At 42.0% G+C, this 16,416-nt stretch overlaps 1 protein-coding gene across 1 annotated transcript in view; it reads left to right on the forward strand.

Moving 5' to 3' along the window:
• Positions 1-16,416, forward strand: part of MTR (5-methyltetrahydrofolate-homocysteine methyltransferase) — a 124,922-nt gene that overhangs the window by 19,839 nt on the left and 88,667 nt on the right. Inside the window, exons 7-13 of the mRNA XM_056113598.1 lie at positions 1,939-1,998; positions 3,920-4,014; positions 6,630-6,730; positions 8,752-8,813; positions 10,000-10,067; positions 11,150-11,229; positions 15,278-15,390. Coding sequence (XP_055969573.1) covers positions 1,939-1,998; positions 3,920-4,014; positions 6,630-6,730; positions 8,752-8,813; positions 10,000-10,067; positions 11,150-11,229; positions 15,278-15,390 — 579 coding nt within the window. The remainder of the gene's footprint in view (positions 1-1,938; positions 1,999-3,919; positions 4,015-6,629; positions 6,731-8,751; positions 8,814-9,999; positions 10,068-11,149; positions 11,230-15,277; positions 15,391-16,416) is intronic.

Below are 16,416 nucleotides of genomic sequence, written 5' to 3' on the forward strand. Positions count from 1 at the left end.
CATTCGAAAAGAGCCACCATATTATTTATATCAGAAATAAGGAAGAGATAATAATAGATTATAGTGAATAGCATTAAAGATGTTAAAGATTTGTTAGTTCCGATTTTGAGTTTTAGCATGTGTTGTATATTGTTTTGATTCTAGAGGTTTCCTTCATACATCTGGAATTTATTTTGGGGTGAGGAATAGAGATATGATTGTTTTTTCCCCCTTCTTTTGGTGGTGCCCAGAGGCTATTCCTGGCTTTGTGCTAGGGAATGACCCTGGTGTTGCCTAGGAGACTGTCTGTTGTGACTGAGATTCAAGGGGATTGGCTGCATGTAAGGCTAGCATCTTACCTCTTGTACAGTCTCTCCTTACTAAACTCTTTCTATAAGGTGCAGCTGATTTTCTTAACATAATTCACCGACACATCTTATTATTTTCCATTGAGAGGAATCATGTGGAGTGATACTTTATATCATCCTGAATTTAGGAAGGCAGGGCCATAGAGATAGTACAGCAGATAGGGTGCTTGCCTTGTATGCAGCCGACCTGGGTTCAGTCTCTTGCACCTGTATGGTCCCCTGAGCTCCATCAAGAGTGATCCTGAGCACAGAGATAGAAATAAGCACCAAGGATTGCCAAGCATGGCCCCCCAAACAAAAAACCAACAAAACAAAAACAACATTCAGGAGTGCATCTGGATCAAATTTAGTCTATTAATCTGTAGAATGGTGTCAAACTCCCACCCTATTATATATCACCACATTGTAAGTACAATGTGCTGGGTTAACTGTTAGGTTTTGCCTTTACCCTTTTTTTCCACCCAATTATATATAATTAAAAGATTCTTGGGCTAATTATATATGATACTTTTCCATAATATTTTTGCTTATTTGCTTGTTTGTTGTCTTGGGGCCACACCCGACCCAAAAACTTGATCAGGGGAACTCCTGGCTTGGTGCTCATGGGTCCCTCCCAGTGGTGTTTGGGGATCCTGTGGGGATTGAACCTGCGGGGTACCCTCCTTTCTGCCCCTCCCCCCTCCCTGCAACCCCCCCCCTCACCACCACCGTGTATGCAGAAGATGCACTCAGTCTGTTGAGCTCTCTCTAGCCTTTCCTAAGAGCTCTAGGCTCAACTTCTAGTTCTAAAAAAGAAATTCAGATATTGTTAACTTATTAATTTCCATGATAAAAGCAACCTTCATTGTCATGCCAAGGGAATACATAAGTTCAAGATTACATTTTGATTTTACATTTTTTTCACACTAAAATGTGCACCTTTTAGAATCAGAAAATATAATGAGAAAAAGAAATAGAAGATATGTTCTTTAGACCTTAATAAAACATAGACAGTACACAGGAAAATGTAACATGTACCTTTATAACCTGTATCACATGCACTTTTTAAAGAAAAAATCTTGGGCCACACCTGGCAGTGCTCAGGGCTTATTTTTGGTCCTGTGTTCAGGGTTCATTCCTTATAGGGCTTGGGGGATCATATGGGGTGTTAGGATGAAACCTGGGTTGGCCCCGTGCGATGCTCAGGGGATCATATGAGGTGGCAGGATCAAACTTGGGTTGATCACATGCAAGGCAAGTGCCCTACTTAGAATTCTCTCTCCCAGTCTTGCTGTTTTTGTGTGTGTTATATTTTAAAATCTGTTTCATTTTGATTGAGAGAAAGAAGAAAGAACAGTCCTTCAGTTCCCCCTTCACGGATATACTGGTTCATAGCAGAGCTTTCAGACAGCATTGGTTTGTTCTAAGCTGTATAGTGTTACATCTGAGAAAGGGAAGCAGGGTTTGAATTTTGTTGGGAGGATGTATATCTTCTTCCCAGCAGATAATTGTAGTATCAGGGCTGGGGAAAGAGCTCATTCTTATCAGCTGGTTAAACTAATCTTGGACAGTCTCCCAGTTATGAAGATGTTCTTTTTCCTCTCTTCAACAGGCAGCCTTGTTTGCAGTCCAGAACCTTTTTGAAGAGCAATATGCTTCCAGGCCTATCTTTGTAAGTTCTAAAATGTTTGTGTAATGATTTTTGTCTCTTTGATTAATGTCCTCTTTAGGGTAGGTTTTTGTTTTTGTGCATAGCAGAACTAGGGTAGTATCTTTTAAGAACCACCTACTTATCAAATGTGGGTGCACCCTTGGCTTTGGATGACAAAAATGAGAGTGCCAATGAAGGGGGGTGGAGAGAGTGCCAATGTGGGGTGGGATTAGGAGGAGTGGATTGTTGGTAACATAGGGGCATTGATCAGGGACATTGGACACTTTGGTGGTGCAGAGGTGAAGATGCTATGTTAATCAAAATCAGAAGGGTCATTGCTATTGTAAATATGTCATTTAAGCATGGGTTTACTAAGGAGGTGGGATAGGAGTAGGTAGGGATGGCCAAGCGAGCTGATGCTGGTGTGGGTTTGGAGTTGGAATATTTTATGCCTGAAACCCTGCTAATCACAGCATTGTGAAACATGGCATCTAAATTAAAATGGGGGAAGAAAAGAGCCATCTACTTTTTCTTGGGTTGGGGGGGGGGGAGGGTCGCACACCCAGTGGTGCTCAGTGCTTCTGTGCTCAGGGATCATTCCAGGTGGACTTAGGGATCCATATGGGATGCTGGGGATTGAACCCTAGTTGGCTGCATGCTAGGCATATGCTTTTCTGTTGTTCTATCGCTTTGGCCCTCACTGTCAGTTTTTTCTTCAGTGACTCTACTCTACATATTTAAAATAAAAACTGTCTTACCAACTCCTTCCCCTGAGTCACAGTTTGTTGATTTTGACCATTACAAAAAGTGTTTCCTTAGGTTTTAAGTTGCATACTTCTTTTTCTAAAAAGTTTTAAAATTTTATTTTCATGAAGTTGTTCACAATAATTGTTTACATTCAACATTTTAACACCAATTCCACCACCTTTATACCTGTCCACCACTATTTTGAATTTTCCCACTACCACCCAAGCGTGCCCCATAGGCAGATACTAAATAATTTATTTTGTATTGCTGTTACGAATAGTATGAGATGTTGTACAGCCACGAAAGTGGCTGTGTGCTCCTGGAATTCTAAAATTTTTTAAATGTTTGGGTTCTGGAGGCATCTCTGTGGCATGCTGCTCTCTTCCAAGATTCATTTGTGATTCTCTACATCTTAGCTGTTAATGTGCTTAAATGGTGCCCAAGGGCAGTTTGTGGACACGACTGTCAGGAAACCAGAAGGGAGGGGAGATGAGGGAGGTTGCCCATCCCCAACTCTGTGAAGCCTGGAGTTTTCAGTCACTGGTCCTGCATACCTAGATTTTTCAGTAGGTTCATTCTCATGCCCAGGGGGCTCGGGATGAGTGACAATTGGGTTCTGGAAGTTTGTGGCCACCGGGGTTCATTTGGGGCAGGTGGAGGGACACCTGCTTCTCTCTGAGATGCCCTAGTGAAATCAGCCTGGTGCAGGGTTGGGAGACATCTCTGTGGCATGCTACTCTCTTCTAAGATTCATTTGTGAGTCTCTGGATCATGGCCATTAATGCACTTAAATGGCCTGATTTTGATCTTTTTTGAGATTTATTTATGGGTCTCTGAAGCAAGGCTGATAAATGAGCTTGCATAGCTGAGCCGGAGGTGGTTTGTGGGCGTGACTCCCCCATACCTAACCTTTGGCTGTTTAATTTCTTGGGAAACTTGGTCTCAAGTTGTTGCGTTCCAGCCAGGAGCATAGCAGCAATTTTGGGGTATCAGGAAGCCTGAAGGCGCCATCAGGCTGCTGATGCACTCACCCTGCAGGTACAGGTTGACCTGCTGGTGGCTCCGTATCCCCAAGTTCCACAGTTCTTTCCCTTATGGAAGAACAAAGTCAGTGTGACTTTTTTCTATTTTGTCTATGTTAATATATCTTTAATCCAAGTCTACGTTTTTGATTGAATTTACTTTTTAAATTCAGATTTCAGGGACAATTGTTGACAAAAGTGGAAGGACTCTTTCTGGACAGACTGGAGAGGCATTTGTCATCAGTGTGTCTCATGTGGACCCGCTGTGGTGAGTGATATTTCTTTCCTTGCTCCATTCTTTATTTTCAGGAGGAGTATGTTTGGGCTAGAGGGCATACTTCCAGCTCTGTGCATGGAAGTCTCTCCGGAGGATGATCAGGGACCCCTGTGGTGTTGGGATTTGAACCCCGGGTGGCTGCATGTACTGCATGCCTTAGTACTCTATCTCCAGCCCCATGCTTCATTTCTTTAAGGGTTTTTTTTTTTTGGGTCACACCTGGCAGTGCACAGGGGTTACTCCTGGCTCTGCACTTAGGAATTACTCCTGGCAGTGCTTGAGGGACCACATGGAATGCTGGGACTCGAACCCAGGTTGGCAAATGCCCTACCCGCTATACTATCGCTCTAGATCCTAAGGGGGATTTTTTTGTTAGCTACAAAATGTGAGATTGTGTCTGTGTATTTCCATTGTCACTTGCCTATGATATTGACTTTCCTTAAAGAATTTTCAGCCCTTTCCACAAGCCAAGTCTTTCTCTCATAGTTCTAAGTCTAAGAATAGAGACTGGAAGATAGTGCTTGGGCCTGGAACACATGCTTTGCATGTTTGAGCGGAGATCCATGCTTGTGTCAATAATAGCACCTTAAAACTATTTTTAAGGTCAGCATTTACATTTTTAAAAAACATTTTGGTGTTTGGGCCATAGCTAAGATTCTTGGGGGACCATGTGGGTGCTTAGGTATCATGCGTGGCGGGAACGTTGTGCCAAGTATTGAACATGGGCAGTCTGCATGCAAGGCAGGGACCCTCCCCATTGTACTATCATTCCAGCCCCAGTTGTGAATTTTTGTGATTCTATTTTGTTTTGGTTTTAGAGTCACACTCAGCAATACTCAGGGGTTGCTTCTGGCTCTGCACTCAGGAATCATCCCATCAGTGCTCAGGGGCACCATATGGGATGTCAGGGATCAAACCCGGGTCAGCCATGTGCAAGGCAAGCACCCTGCTCCCTGTACTAGCTCTCCAGTCTCTAGTTCTCAATTTTTTTTATCATCACATTAACATAGATTTTACATTCTGTTTTAAAATATCTCCCTGTTTTCCTTGTCAGAATGTCTTAAATTATATGCCTTGAGTGAAACATAGATTCCAAGAGCATATCTATTTTTCTCCTGTGCTCAAAGGTTTTGAAGATAAGTGTACATTAAGTGTTTGTGAAATCAGTGTTTTTTCAGACTTAAGAAAAGTTGCAAAAGGATAGTACAGAGTACTCCCATGTACTCTTGGATTATTTTCATTGTATTTTACCCCCTTTTGTTAATATGTTACATAACTGTGGTACTTGGTGAAGATTAAACTACACTGCTAAGAACTAAAAATGTTCAGGTTTTATTTGGACCTCAGCTTTTCCAATACTGTCCCTTTTCTGGTCTAGGATTTAATTTTCAGAATCCCATGGCATGTAGGAATAATACAAAATGAAATTCAGTACTATCTGAAAAAAAAAAGAGTAAAATGCCATGATTTGGTAGATTCATGCCTAATTCCTTTTTTTTGTTGTTTTTGTTTTTGGGTCACACCCAGTGCTGCTCAGGGGTTACTTCTGGCTCTGCACTCAGGAATTACTCCTAGTGGTGCTTGAGGGACCAAATGGGATGCTGGGGATTGATTGAACCAGGGTCGGCTGCATGCAAGGCAAACACCCGCTGTGCTATCTCTCCAGCCCCTCATGTCTAATTCTTGAAGGCCATTAGCACTCCACTGAGAGTGCTGTTGTAGGGGTTTAAGGCCCTCCTCTTTATTTTAGAGAAATTCTGTTTTGATTTGTTCTGAGGTTGTATTACATTTCATTTTGTAAAACAGAGAGCCTTTTGGCTTCACAGTCAAGCTGGTAAAAAAAACCAGCTTAATTTTTAAGAGGACAGATCTGAAGTCCAAGGTTATCTTTCAAGTCCTTTACTGAGCAAGGATTAAAGGCCCATCCATTAGATTCACAAAGCCTCTTTCCTTTACCATTAATATTCCTTCTTCATTTAAGATTTTTCTTCTTTTTCCCTCTTAAATATTGCTTTCACATAAGAAGTTTATTAGAAGAGGCAGTTGCAGGCATATTTCTACTTCACAGTATTTCCCTTAGCCAAACTGTGAACTTCCCATCCTTAGGGTCCTTTAGCTCTAAAATCTGATATTGGAGACCAAACAAAAATATCTATGCTCTGTGAGAGCTCAGTGAGATGACTTTGACAGTAGTCAGATAAACATGCTTTAAAGCACAAGGTTATTATTAGTGGCTTGGTTTTAGGTTATGTTCCTTACTTTATCGTTACTTTGTATATATAGCACTGTCTGTATAGCACTGTCCTCCCGTTGTTCATGGATTTGCTCGAGCTGGCCCAGTAACATCTTCATTTTGAGACTTGTTACTGTGTTTGGCATATTGAATATGTCACGGGTAGCTTGCCAGGCTTTGCTGTTCCGGCGAGATACTCTCGGTAGCTTGCCGGGCTCTCCAAGAGGGGTGGAAAAATCGAACCTGGCTCCGTCAGGCTGGCTGCGTGCAAGGCAAACTCCCAATGCTGTGCTATCGCTCCAGCCCACTTTGTATATATAAGCATTTTAAATAAACAGTGCTGCTTCTAATACCTTTATTTTTTCCTCCCCAGTATTGGATTGAATTGTGCTCTGGGTGCAGCTGAAATGAGACCTTTTATTGAAACAATTGGAAAATCTACCAAGGCCTATGTCCTCTGTTATCCCAATGCAGGTGTGTATTACAAGGTGCTCACCCCAAAAATTTGTATTGCAGGTCTTGTTATAGAGTTGACACCAAATGGAATTTTATTATTTTTTTTAATGAAAAAGTATTTTGTTCTAGGCCCTTGTTTCCCTTTAGCCCTGAATGAAACATTTGGTTCAACCAGAAAAATTCGGAATTGAATAAAAATTGTTTTACTTTGGTAAAACAACAAAAGCGTCATCCACGACTGACCAAATTTTGCCCTTGGGGATGATTTTTCAGAATTGAGAAAAGTTGCAAAAGGATAGTACATGAAGGGATGCGATGCCAAAGAAGGGATGTGAAGAAGAAGAGGGGGTGCCCTTTGTCCTCACGGGACTCCTTCTGCTGTACTATCCAAGAGAAGGCGGAGAACTCTGCATGTTACCTGCCTTTTGTTTTTCTAAATAAGAACTAGTTTACTGTTTATAAAAATTGTAAGGTGTTTGTAGATCTCAAGCTGTGCAATTAAATGTTAGCTATCCTAGGATAATCTGCATTTTTAGTGATTTTTTTTTTAGCACCACATAGTTACTTAAGGCTCACAATCACTTTCCAATCTTCTTTCTCCAAATATGTACATTTTAATACACAATTCCTGTTTTCCCCTAAGAGAAAGATAAAAGGAAGGAGATAATAAAAAATACAAATTATATATAGTTAGGTGCTAAAGTCTGACTTGGGAAATTCTATTTGAAAGGAGCTGGTTGTGTTTTTCCTTGTTTCCTTTTTTTCTTTTGTTTTTGAGTCATACGCAGTGGTGCTCAGGGCTTGCTCCTGGCTCTGCTCAGGGATCACTCCTGGTGAATCTAGAAGACCATCATATGGGGTCTTCTGTGTCAGCTGTGTGCAAGGCAAGTGCCTTATCTGTGGTACTATCATTCTAGTCCCTTTGCTTTTACTTTTAAATGTATGTTAGATGTTCATTAGTTCTGAGTATATGTAGTACCATTCCCCCCTCCCTGCCCCTCTTCCCCCCACGCACACACCCCCTTCAGCAAGCCAGGCTTGCTCCTGGCTCTGCTCAGGGATCACTCCTGGTGAATCTAGAAGACCATCATATGGGGTCTTCTGGGTCAGCTGTGTGCAAGGCAAGTGCCTTATCTGTGGTACTATCATTCTAGTCCCTTTGCTTTTACTTTTAAATAAGTATGTTAGATGTTCATTAGTTCTGAGTATATGTAGTACCATTCCCCCCTCCCCGCCCCTCTTCCCCCCATGCACACACCCCCTTCAGTGCTGAGCAGGTAGATAACAGGAGCGTACTTCCTGCCTGCCTGCCTGCCTTCTTTCTTCCACTTGACAGCCCAGGGTACTGTTCTTGACTTGGTCTTCAGGAGTTCTCCTTGTCATGTTCAGTGACACCTTGTGCCAGGGACTGAACCCAGTCCTCCTGCATGCAGAGCAAGAGTTATGTCCATCAAGCTCTTTTGCCAACCCAAGAGTTTTATTTTATTTTATTTATTTATTTTTTTATGGAAAGGGAACTGGGTGAGAGAATATTGTCACTTTTCTTTCAAATGGGAAGGAAATAGTGGATGTTTATTTTCCTCTGTGATTTAAATGGTTTTGGTTTGCTATCTGTGTGTTTATTAACTATTACTATTTTTTAATAATATTTAATTATAAATATAAATGTTTCTCTCTGGTCTTTGGGACACACCCAGAAGTGCTCAGGTCTTACTCCTGTCTCTCTACTCAAGGATTACTCCTGGTGGGGCTTGGAGGACCATATATGGTGCTGGGGATGAAGCCAGCTTGGCCTTGTGACAGCAGTGGAGAGAGCACTGCTGGCTGTGCTCTCTCCAGCCCCCAAACCACAACACCCACTATTCCCTTTTAAGTACCAAGCAGGCCCAACCCTGCTTAGCTTCTGAGCTCAGACGAGATTAAGGCACATTCAAGGTGCTTTGGCCTTTCTTGTTTTTTGTTGTTTTAAAAAAGCCTTTACAAATACTATTTCTGTTTGCTAAGGAAGTTTCAGTAATGGTTAAAATATGCTTTCTTAGGTCTTCCCAATACCTTCGGTGACTATGATGAAACCCCACACATGATGGCCACACACTTAAAGGTCAGAAATCCCATTCTAATTTGTTTTTAAGAGTTGGAAATGTAGATGCAAAATAATTTAGAAGCACATTTTCCTCTAAAGAAATCCCAGTGTACATATAATAGAGTGTAGCTACTCTGAATTAAAGTGGTGGAGGTGGGAGGAGGGGCTGGCTGTCAACATCTTTCTCTGTAGTTGGTGCTGATAGTTACTGGAAAATTCCTGATGAAGTTCAAACCAATTTAATTGAAATTTGGCTCTCCTTTGTAGCCATCCTCTCATCCTCTGCTGGATGGAGCAGATACTCCCCTTGGTCCTCTGTCCTTTCCTCTTCCTCTCCCATTCACCTCTGTGCATCCTCACCATGGAACCTTCACATCCATAATCCCTTCTTTTTTTTTTTTTTCTTTTTGGGTTACACCCAGCGATGCACAGGGGTTATTCCTGGCTCATGCACTCAGGAATTGCTCCTGGCGGTGCTCCGGGGACCATATGGGATGCTGAGAATCGAACCCGGGTCGACTGCGTGCAAGGCAAACACCCTACCCGCTGTGCTATTGCTCCAGCCCCCATAATCCCTTCTTATTACTAACCATTTCCTTGTTCCATAAACTTTCAGCCTCAAGCTCATTGACGTGCTCTCCTAAACGATTGCTAAATCAGTTCTGCAGATGATATTTCCAGTATTATAACTTGTTATTACCTTGTTTTTCTTTCCTACTTATTGTTCTTTGCTAATTAGCCTGTTGCTGAATCCTCGACCCCCACAGTTCAAGCTACAGTCTTCATTGTAGATGGTTATTGGCGTTCTTGAAACGTGGCTCTAGAACCAAGTTTTTCATTCTTTAAACATCTGAAGTTTAAATGCTGATTCTTTATGCGTTATTTGAAACTGCATTATTCAATTTACATATATTCAGCGCTGTATATAGGTAAAGAAGAAAAAAATCCTCATTGTGATCAGATAGGCAGATAAATACCCGGTTGCATTTTAATCCGTATAATGGATTTTATAGATCTGGATTGTTCTTTGCTTTTAATCCCTGTCAAGGCACTTGAAAGCTCCATAGCTGAAGTTAAGTGTATTCACTTACTTTTTTGATGTAAAGCCATTCAGGAATCGTTGGTTGAATTTTCTGCTGAATTGGTAGTGGTGAGTTTTGAATTCAGATGAACTTCCTGAAAAGTTTTCTTTCCCTAAATGCAGAACTTTGCTATGGATGGCCTGGTCAATGTAGTTGGTGGTTGCTGTGGTACCACACCAGATCATATCAGGTAATAATTCTAAATAGTTCATCTTTACTTGGGCTGAAGTTTGGGGTTTTTTGGTGGAGGCAGGCGCATAACCAGCAATGCTTAGGGGTTATTCATGACTCTGCACTCAGGAATTATTCCTGGATGTGGTTGGGGGAATATATGGACTCTGACCCTGGGTTGATGTTTAATGCATTGTCCATGCCCAGTTCATATGTTGAAATACTTATTCCAAATTCCTCTGACTATAACTCTATTTGGAGATAGAGACTTTGAAGTGGTATTTAAGGCATAAAAAAAAAAAACAAACTCAAGAATGTGATGGTATAGTGGAGAAGGTGCTTGCCCCTGCTGGAGGTCGACCTGGCTTTGATTCCCAGCGTCCCATATGGTCCCTGAGCATGTATCTTTCTTATGAAGTGTCTGTTGTGTTTGGCAGAAACATACCAAAAAGGATTACATTATCTTCACTCCTGACATCTCTTTTTCTGTTTTACCCTTCTCTGCACGAAGCTGTTTTTATTATTTTTTCTTTTCTTTTCTTTTCTTTTTTCTTTTTGGGTCACACCCAGTGATGCACAGGGGTTACTCCTGGCTTAGAAACTTTCATGTTTGTAAGTGATTCTAAGGCCACTTAGAATCACTCCTGGCTGTGCTCCGGGGACCATATGGGATGCCAGGGATCGAACCCAGGTTGGCCGCGTGCAAGGCAAATGCCCTTCCCACTGTGCTCCAGCCCCGGAAGCCATTTTTATTTTATGCTGCAAGGATGAAAGTCATACTTTAGAGAGTTGTTGGAGGAAAGAGTGTAAGTTAGAGATGTGGAGGAGGAAATTTGCTGCTGACATTTGCACAAACCGTGGCATCTCTGTGAGGTTTCACCTTCCTGGTCGCGGACTCTGGTGCAATGCACAGCAGACGGGGCGGCAGATACAGAAAATGTTTATAGATTCGGTTCTGCATTACTGAGAAAACTAAAAGGCATAATTGCTGCTGCACATTTGGCACTAGGAGCATAATTATGTTAAATAAAACTTAATAGGCTTAATTAAATTAGTTTCATTTTGAATGAATAGATAACAGTGTTTCCCCTTTTAATCCAGGGAAATTGCCGAAGCTGTGAAAAGCCACAAGCCTAGAGTCCCACCGACCACTGTGTTTGAAGGACACCTATTACTGTCCGGTAAGTCACACCTCTCTCCCTGAAAAAGAAAGTTTTATCTGTGAGGGGAAAATTGAAAAAATTGAAAAAACAAAACCAAAATGACTTTTACCAGAGAGAGGGGTGATAGAATAGTTTATTTCATCACTAGCATTTTTATTTATGGTAAAAAAGTTTTATTTAGGAAATAGGAGAGAGACAGAGTCCCTTTAAGTATTTAGAGAAAAGTCACACCTTCATCCTTAGATTTTTCTTGGTAGGTGGGAGGGGAGGGTCTTGGACTATACCTGGATATACTCGGAGATTGCTCCTGGCAGTGCTGTAGTTACCATGTAGAGTGCTGTGGGCATCAAAGCAGGGTTGAACGCATGGAAGGCCAGTACCTTAACCCCCTGTGCTCTCTCCAGCCCCTTATCTTTAAATCTTAAAACTTTTCATTAACTTCCAACAGGAACTAATAATTAAGTTTAGCAATCTTTGTCAAAATTGAAATAAGAAGAGAGCCATTTAGATACAATTTTTGGAATGAATTTATATACACACACGTATATGTGTGTGTATGTGTGTATGTTTGTTTATATATACATACATAATATATATCTTTAAAGTTTTGTTATGTTCACTGGTTCAGTTTCTTTTCTTTTTTTTTTTGCTTTGCTTTTTGGGTCACAGCCAGTGTTACTCAGGGTTTACTCTTGGTTCTGCATTTAGGCATTACTCCTGGATTTGCTAGGGGGGGTGTTATATGGGATGCCAGGGATCAAACCCAGGTCAGCCATGTGCAAGGCAAATGCCCTACCAGGTATACTATTGCTCTTTCCCTTCATTCTTAATTTAATACTTGTTTTTGCTTGGTTTTGGGGCTACTTCTGGTTCATTTCTGGAATTCCTCTTTTGGAGCCAGGGGACTGTGCAGTGCTGGGATCGAACTCTAGGCTCTTAGATGCAGAGCATCCATCAAAGAAGTCATTTTTCTGATTTTTAATTTCATGTGCTATTTCTGAATTGCTTTTATCTATTTAGTTGTTTGGCCATGCCTGGCGGTGCTCAGTTCTTATTCCTGGCTCTGTGCTTATTCCTGTTTGGGCAGATGGGATGCCAGGGATTGAATCTGGGTTCACTATGTGTAAGGGAAGCATCCCACCCACCGTACTATCTCTCCCATACCCTTTAAATTGCTTTTAAAGATCTCCTTCAGAGTTAAAAAAGAGTGATATCAAACACTCATTAAATTCTCATTAAGTTCTTTGTAAGTTCAGACTTGACAGATGTATATTTTCTGTATCAGATGCTTCACATTTGTACGAGATCGAAAGCACTTAGTGTGGAATTCTGCGGGACTTTAACATAGGATCTCTCCAGTGTTGAAAAGTTGGCATTCTTGCTGACCTGCCATGCTCATCATGGAGTCTGACTCAGGGTTATGGATACCCAGAGACTGGCATGGAAGGGCAAAGCCAGGAAATTTGTTTCCAGTGGGAAGGGCAATCAAAACTAAACTGGAAGTAATAGTGTTCTCAATGAACTATGAAAACAGCCTGGGATAGTTTTTAAATTACCTATATTATATTATTATTTCCTTCTCTTTCACATAGTTCTCTTTTTCTTTGCCCCTCACATGTTCTCATAAACATCTATTATAGGTCGAAAAAATGTATCCATATTATAGATAAGTATCTGTTCATACTTGTATAGTACCACTTTTAACTGAGATAAAGTCAATGGTGTCTTATAACAATTAAACAATATTCAATTTGCTGAGTAACAATAACAAACCTACCGCAGAAGCCTCAAGTCACATAGTTCTTAGGGCGTTTGCCTTGCACGCAGCCAACATGGCCGACCCGAGTTCGATTCCTCCGCCCCTCTCGGAGAGCCCGGCAAGCTACCGAGAGGATCTCGCCCACACGGCAGAGCCTGGCAAGCTACCAAGAGTATCTCGCACGGCAAAGCCTGGCAAACTACCCGTGACGTATTCGATATGCCAAACACAGTAACAACAAGTCTCACGATGGAGATGTTACTGGGCCCGCTCGAGAAGATCGATGAACAACGGGAGGACAGTGACAGGACAGTGACTTTGACTAAGGGCTAATTCATTTATCTTTTTCTTTTTTTGGGGGGGGGGGTTTATTTTGTTTTGGAACACATCTGGTGATGCTTAGGGCTTACTCCTGGCTTAGGGTTCATTCCTCGCCATGTCCAGGGGACCATATGTGGTGCTGGGGATCAAACTGGGTTGGTCACATTCAAGGCAAGTGCCCTATCCACTGTATAGTCACTTTGGCCTATCATTTATCCACTATCTACCTATCTTCTATCTTCTATCTATCTATCTATCTATCTATCTATCTATCTATCTATCATCTATCTATCATCTAATCTACATTTTGTGTATGGTCCCTCAAGCATTGCCGCGAGTGTTCCTCAGCACAAAGCCAGGGGTAAAAGCCTCTGATCTCTCCTCTTCGGAGGTCAGAGGAGCCACGTAAGTGGTGCCAGAGATTAAACCTGGGTGAGCTGCATCAGGGCAGGTGCCTTTTACCCTGCACTATCTCTATGGCCCAAAATGTATTTTTTTGGTTTTTGTTTAGGGGAGTTGGACCATAGCTGGCAGTGTTCAGGACTTACTCCTGACTCTGTGCTCAGGGACACTCCTGGCAGTGCTTTGGAGACCATGTACAGTGCATGGGATTGAAATGGAGCTGGCCGTATGCAAGGCAAGCACCTTAACTTCGTTATGGTCAGTTTAGCCTAATATGATATCATTAGTTTTGAATTTGGGGGCCACACCTTGTGGGGCTCAGGAGCTACTCCTGATGGTGCTTCTCAATTTTTTTTTTTTTTTTGGTTTTTTGGGTCACACCCGGCAATGCACAGGGTTTCCTCCTCGCTCTGCACTCAGGAATTACCCATGGCGGTGCTCAGGGCACCATATGGGATGCTGGGAATCGAACCTGGGTTGGCAAACCTGTAAGGCAAATGCCCTACCTGCTGTGCTATTGCTCCAGCACCACCCCCCTTTTTTAAATATGTGTTGTACCTGGCTGTGGGATGCAGGATGCAGTGATGGAGATCCTTGCATATACTGGACATGTGCTCTGCTCCTTAAGCTTAAGCCTGGGCCCCTTGGAAACTATTTCTTTTATTGATGACAATAGCTGTCTGGCTGGTGCTAATTTTATTCTCCTCAATGGCTTTTGGTCATATCTTAGCAAAAGCATTACAAGGCAGTTACTTTTACTTCCCTCTGTTTTATTACTAGCTCAGAGGGTATGAGATACACTTAGTCACCCTTGTTGTGTACTGCAATAGTTGGGCAGGGTTTTGAACTTAAGGCTTTCCCCAGAACTTGCCTAGAACACCCTAACAAATCTCTCTGTCAGTATTTTAAATGTGCTTAGCAGAACAAAAGCTGTTTACGAAGGCCTTTTCTGTGGTGATACTTTACATTCTGTTGTCGTTGGTTTAGTTAATGTATGTGCAATTGTTGTCTGATATTTGCCCTTAAATTGGCGCTTAACAGGGGAGGTGTAATTTCTTCTGGATAAAGGAGTGGTAAAAAATAAATAAATAAATAACCAAGCCCCCATACCTTGTGAGTGACAGTAGTTGACCTGCCATAGAAACTCCTGCTCCCAGGGTTCTGTCTTGGTTCTTTGTTGTTACCTCATTTGGTCCTGGGCATGCATTGTGTCTGAGAGGCTCAGATTCCATCCTGGCACCACTGGGAGTGACCCTCCAAGCACTGAGGGGGTAAGTAGTCCCTGACACTGTCGGGTGTGGCCCAGACACCAACGCCTGACTCCATGCTGTTGCTGTCTGAGAGGTGTGGAGCACTCCTTCTTTGTTTAAGGTCATGGTTTTTGCCCTAAACTCTTGGCTATGCAAGGATATAATTAAAAATGACCATTTTTCCTTGTTTCACACAGGGCTGATATGATTCAGTTCTTATGAGAAATCTGAAACCCTGAAATATTTCTCTGGGTTTGTTATCCTAAAATTGTTTTCTGCCTGCCAAGTCTGAGTGTATACATTTTCAAAAATTCTTCCCTTTTTTTTTTTCAAGGTCTGGAGCCCTTCACAATTGGACCCTATACCAACTTTGTTAACATTGGGGAGCGCTGTAATGTAGCAGGATCCAGGAAGTTCGCTAAACTCATCATGGCAGGAAACTATGAAGTGAGCATCTTAATAAGACCCTTCAGGCATCTGCCGTGCTTTTGGCTAGACAGTATGTAAATGAAATAGCTCTGCCTTTGCTTGTGTAATTAGCAGAACTGCTGCAAGTGTGAGAATGGTAAAGTACGTTTGTAACTGGCTGAGCTGGTGGGAGGATGAGCCTTCAAAAGACCAAAGCTGCTATTTTCATTCTTTGTCAAAAGGTACTGCATTTGGGGTATGAAGTGGGATGAGATGGGAAGGATTTGGGTTCGAGCTCTGTATTGTGCACTTATGTTTAAAAATGTTGAGACTCTTCTTCATTTTGCAGTTTAATGTGGATTTTTTTTTTTGTTTTGATTTTGTTTTTGGGTCACTCCTGGCGATGCTCAGGGGTTACTCCTGCACTCAGTAATCACTCCTGGTGGTGCTCAGGGGACCATATGGGATGCTGGGATTCGAACCCGGGTCCGCCTGGTTCAAGGCAAACGCCCTACCCACTGTGCTATCGCTCCAGCCACTAATGTGGATTTAAATGATTGATTTTCCCATGAAACGTATTTTAAGATTTGTATCACCTTTAGGTTACTAATTAAGTATATTCCAGAAACCAGTGTAAAAATCAGACTTAATTTTGGTCATAAAAGAAGGGCCCATTTATCATTCTTTATTGAAATTACTGTAATAAATTTTTAGAATTGACTACTCCCTTTTTGGCATTCTTTATCATCTTTATCATTCCCCTGGGCATGAATGTGGGCTTGGTTTCTGATTAGTTCCCGAGATTCCCTTTAGTCCTTGTTCTTTTATTCCTGCCTGTGCTCACTGTTGGCATGTGCTTCTCTGTGATCCTCCTCAGGTCATGAGCTTTTGCGATTTTTTTCATGTATAAGATAAAATCCAAACTTCTGGGGCTGGAGCCATAGTAGAGCGGGTAGGGTGTTTGCCTTGCACACGACCAACCTGGGTGTGATCCCGGCATCTCATATGGTCCCTTATTGCATCTCATATGGTCCCACTTCCAGGACTAATTCCTGAGTGTAGAGC

The sequence above is a fragment of the Sorex fumeus genome, unplaced genomic scaffold (genome assembly GCF_029834395.1).
Source record: "Sorex fumeus unplaced genomic scaffold, SorFum_2.1 ptg000021l, whole genome shotgun sequence".
Taxonomy (NCBI): domain Eukaryota; kingdom Metazoa; phylum Chordata; class Mammalia; order Eulipotyphla; family Soricidae; genus Sorex; species Sorex fumeus.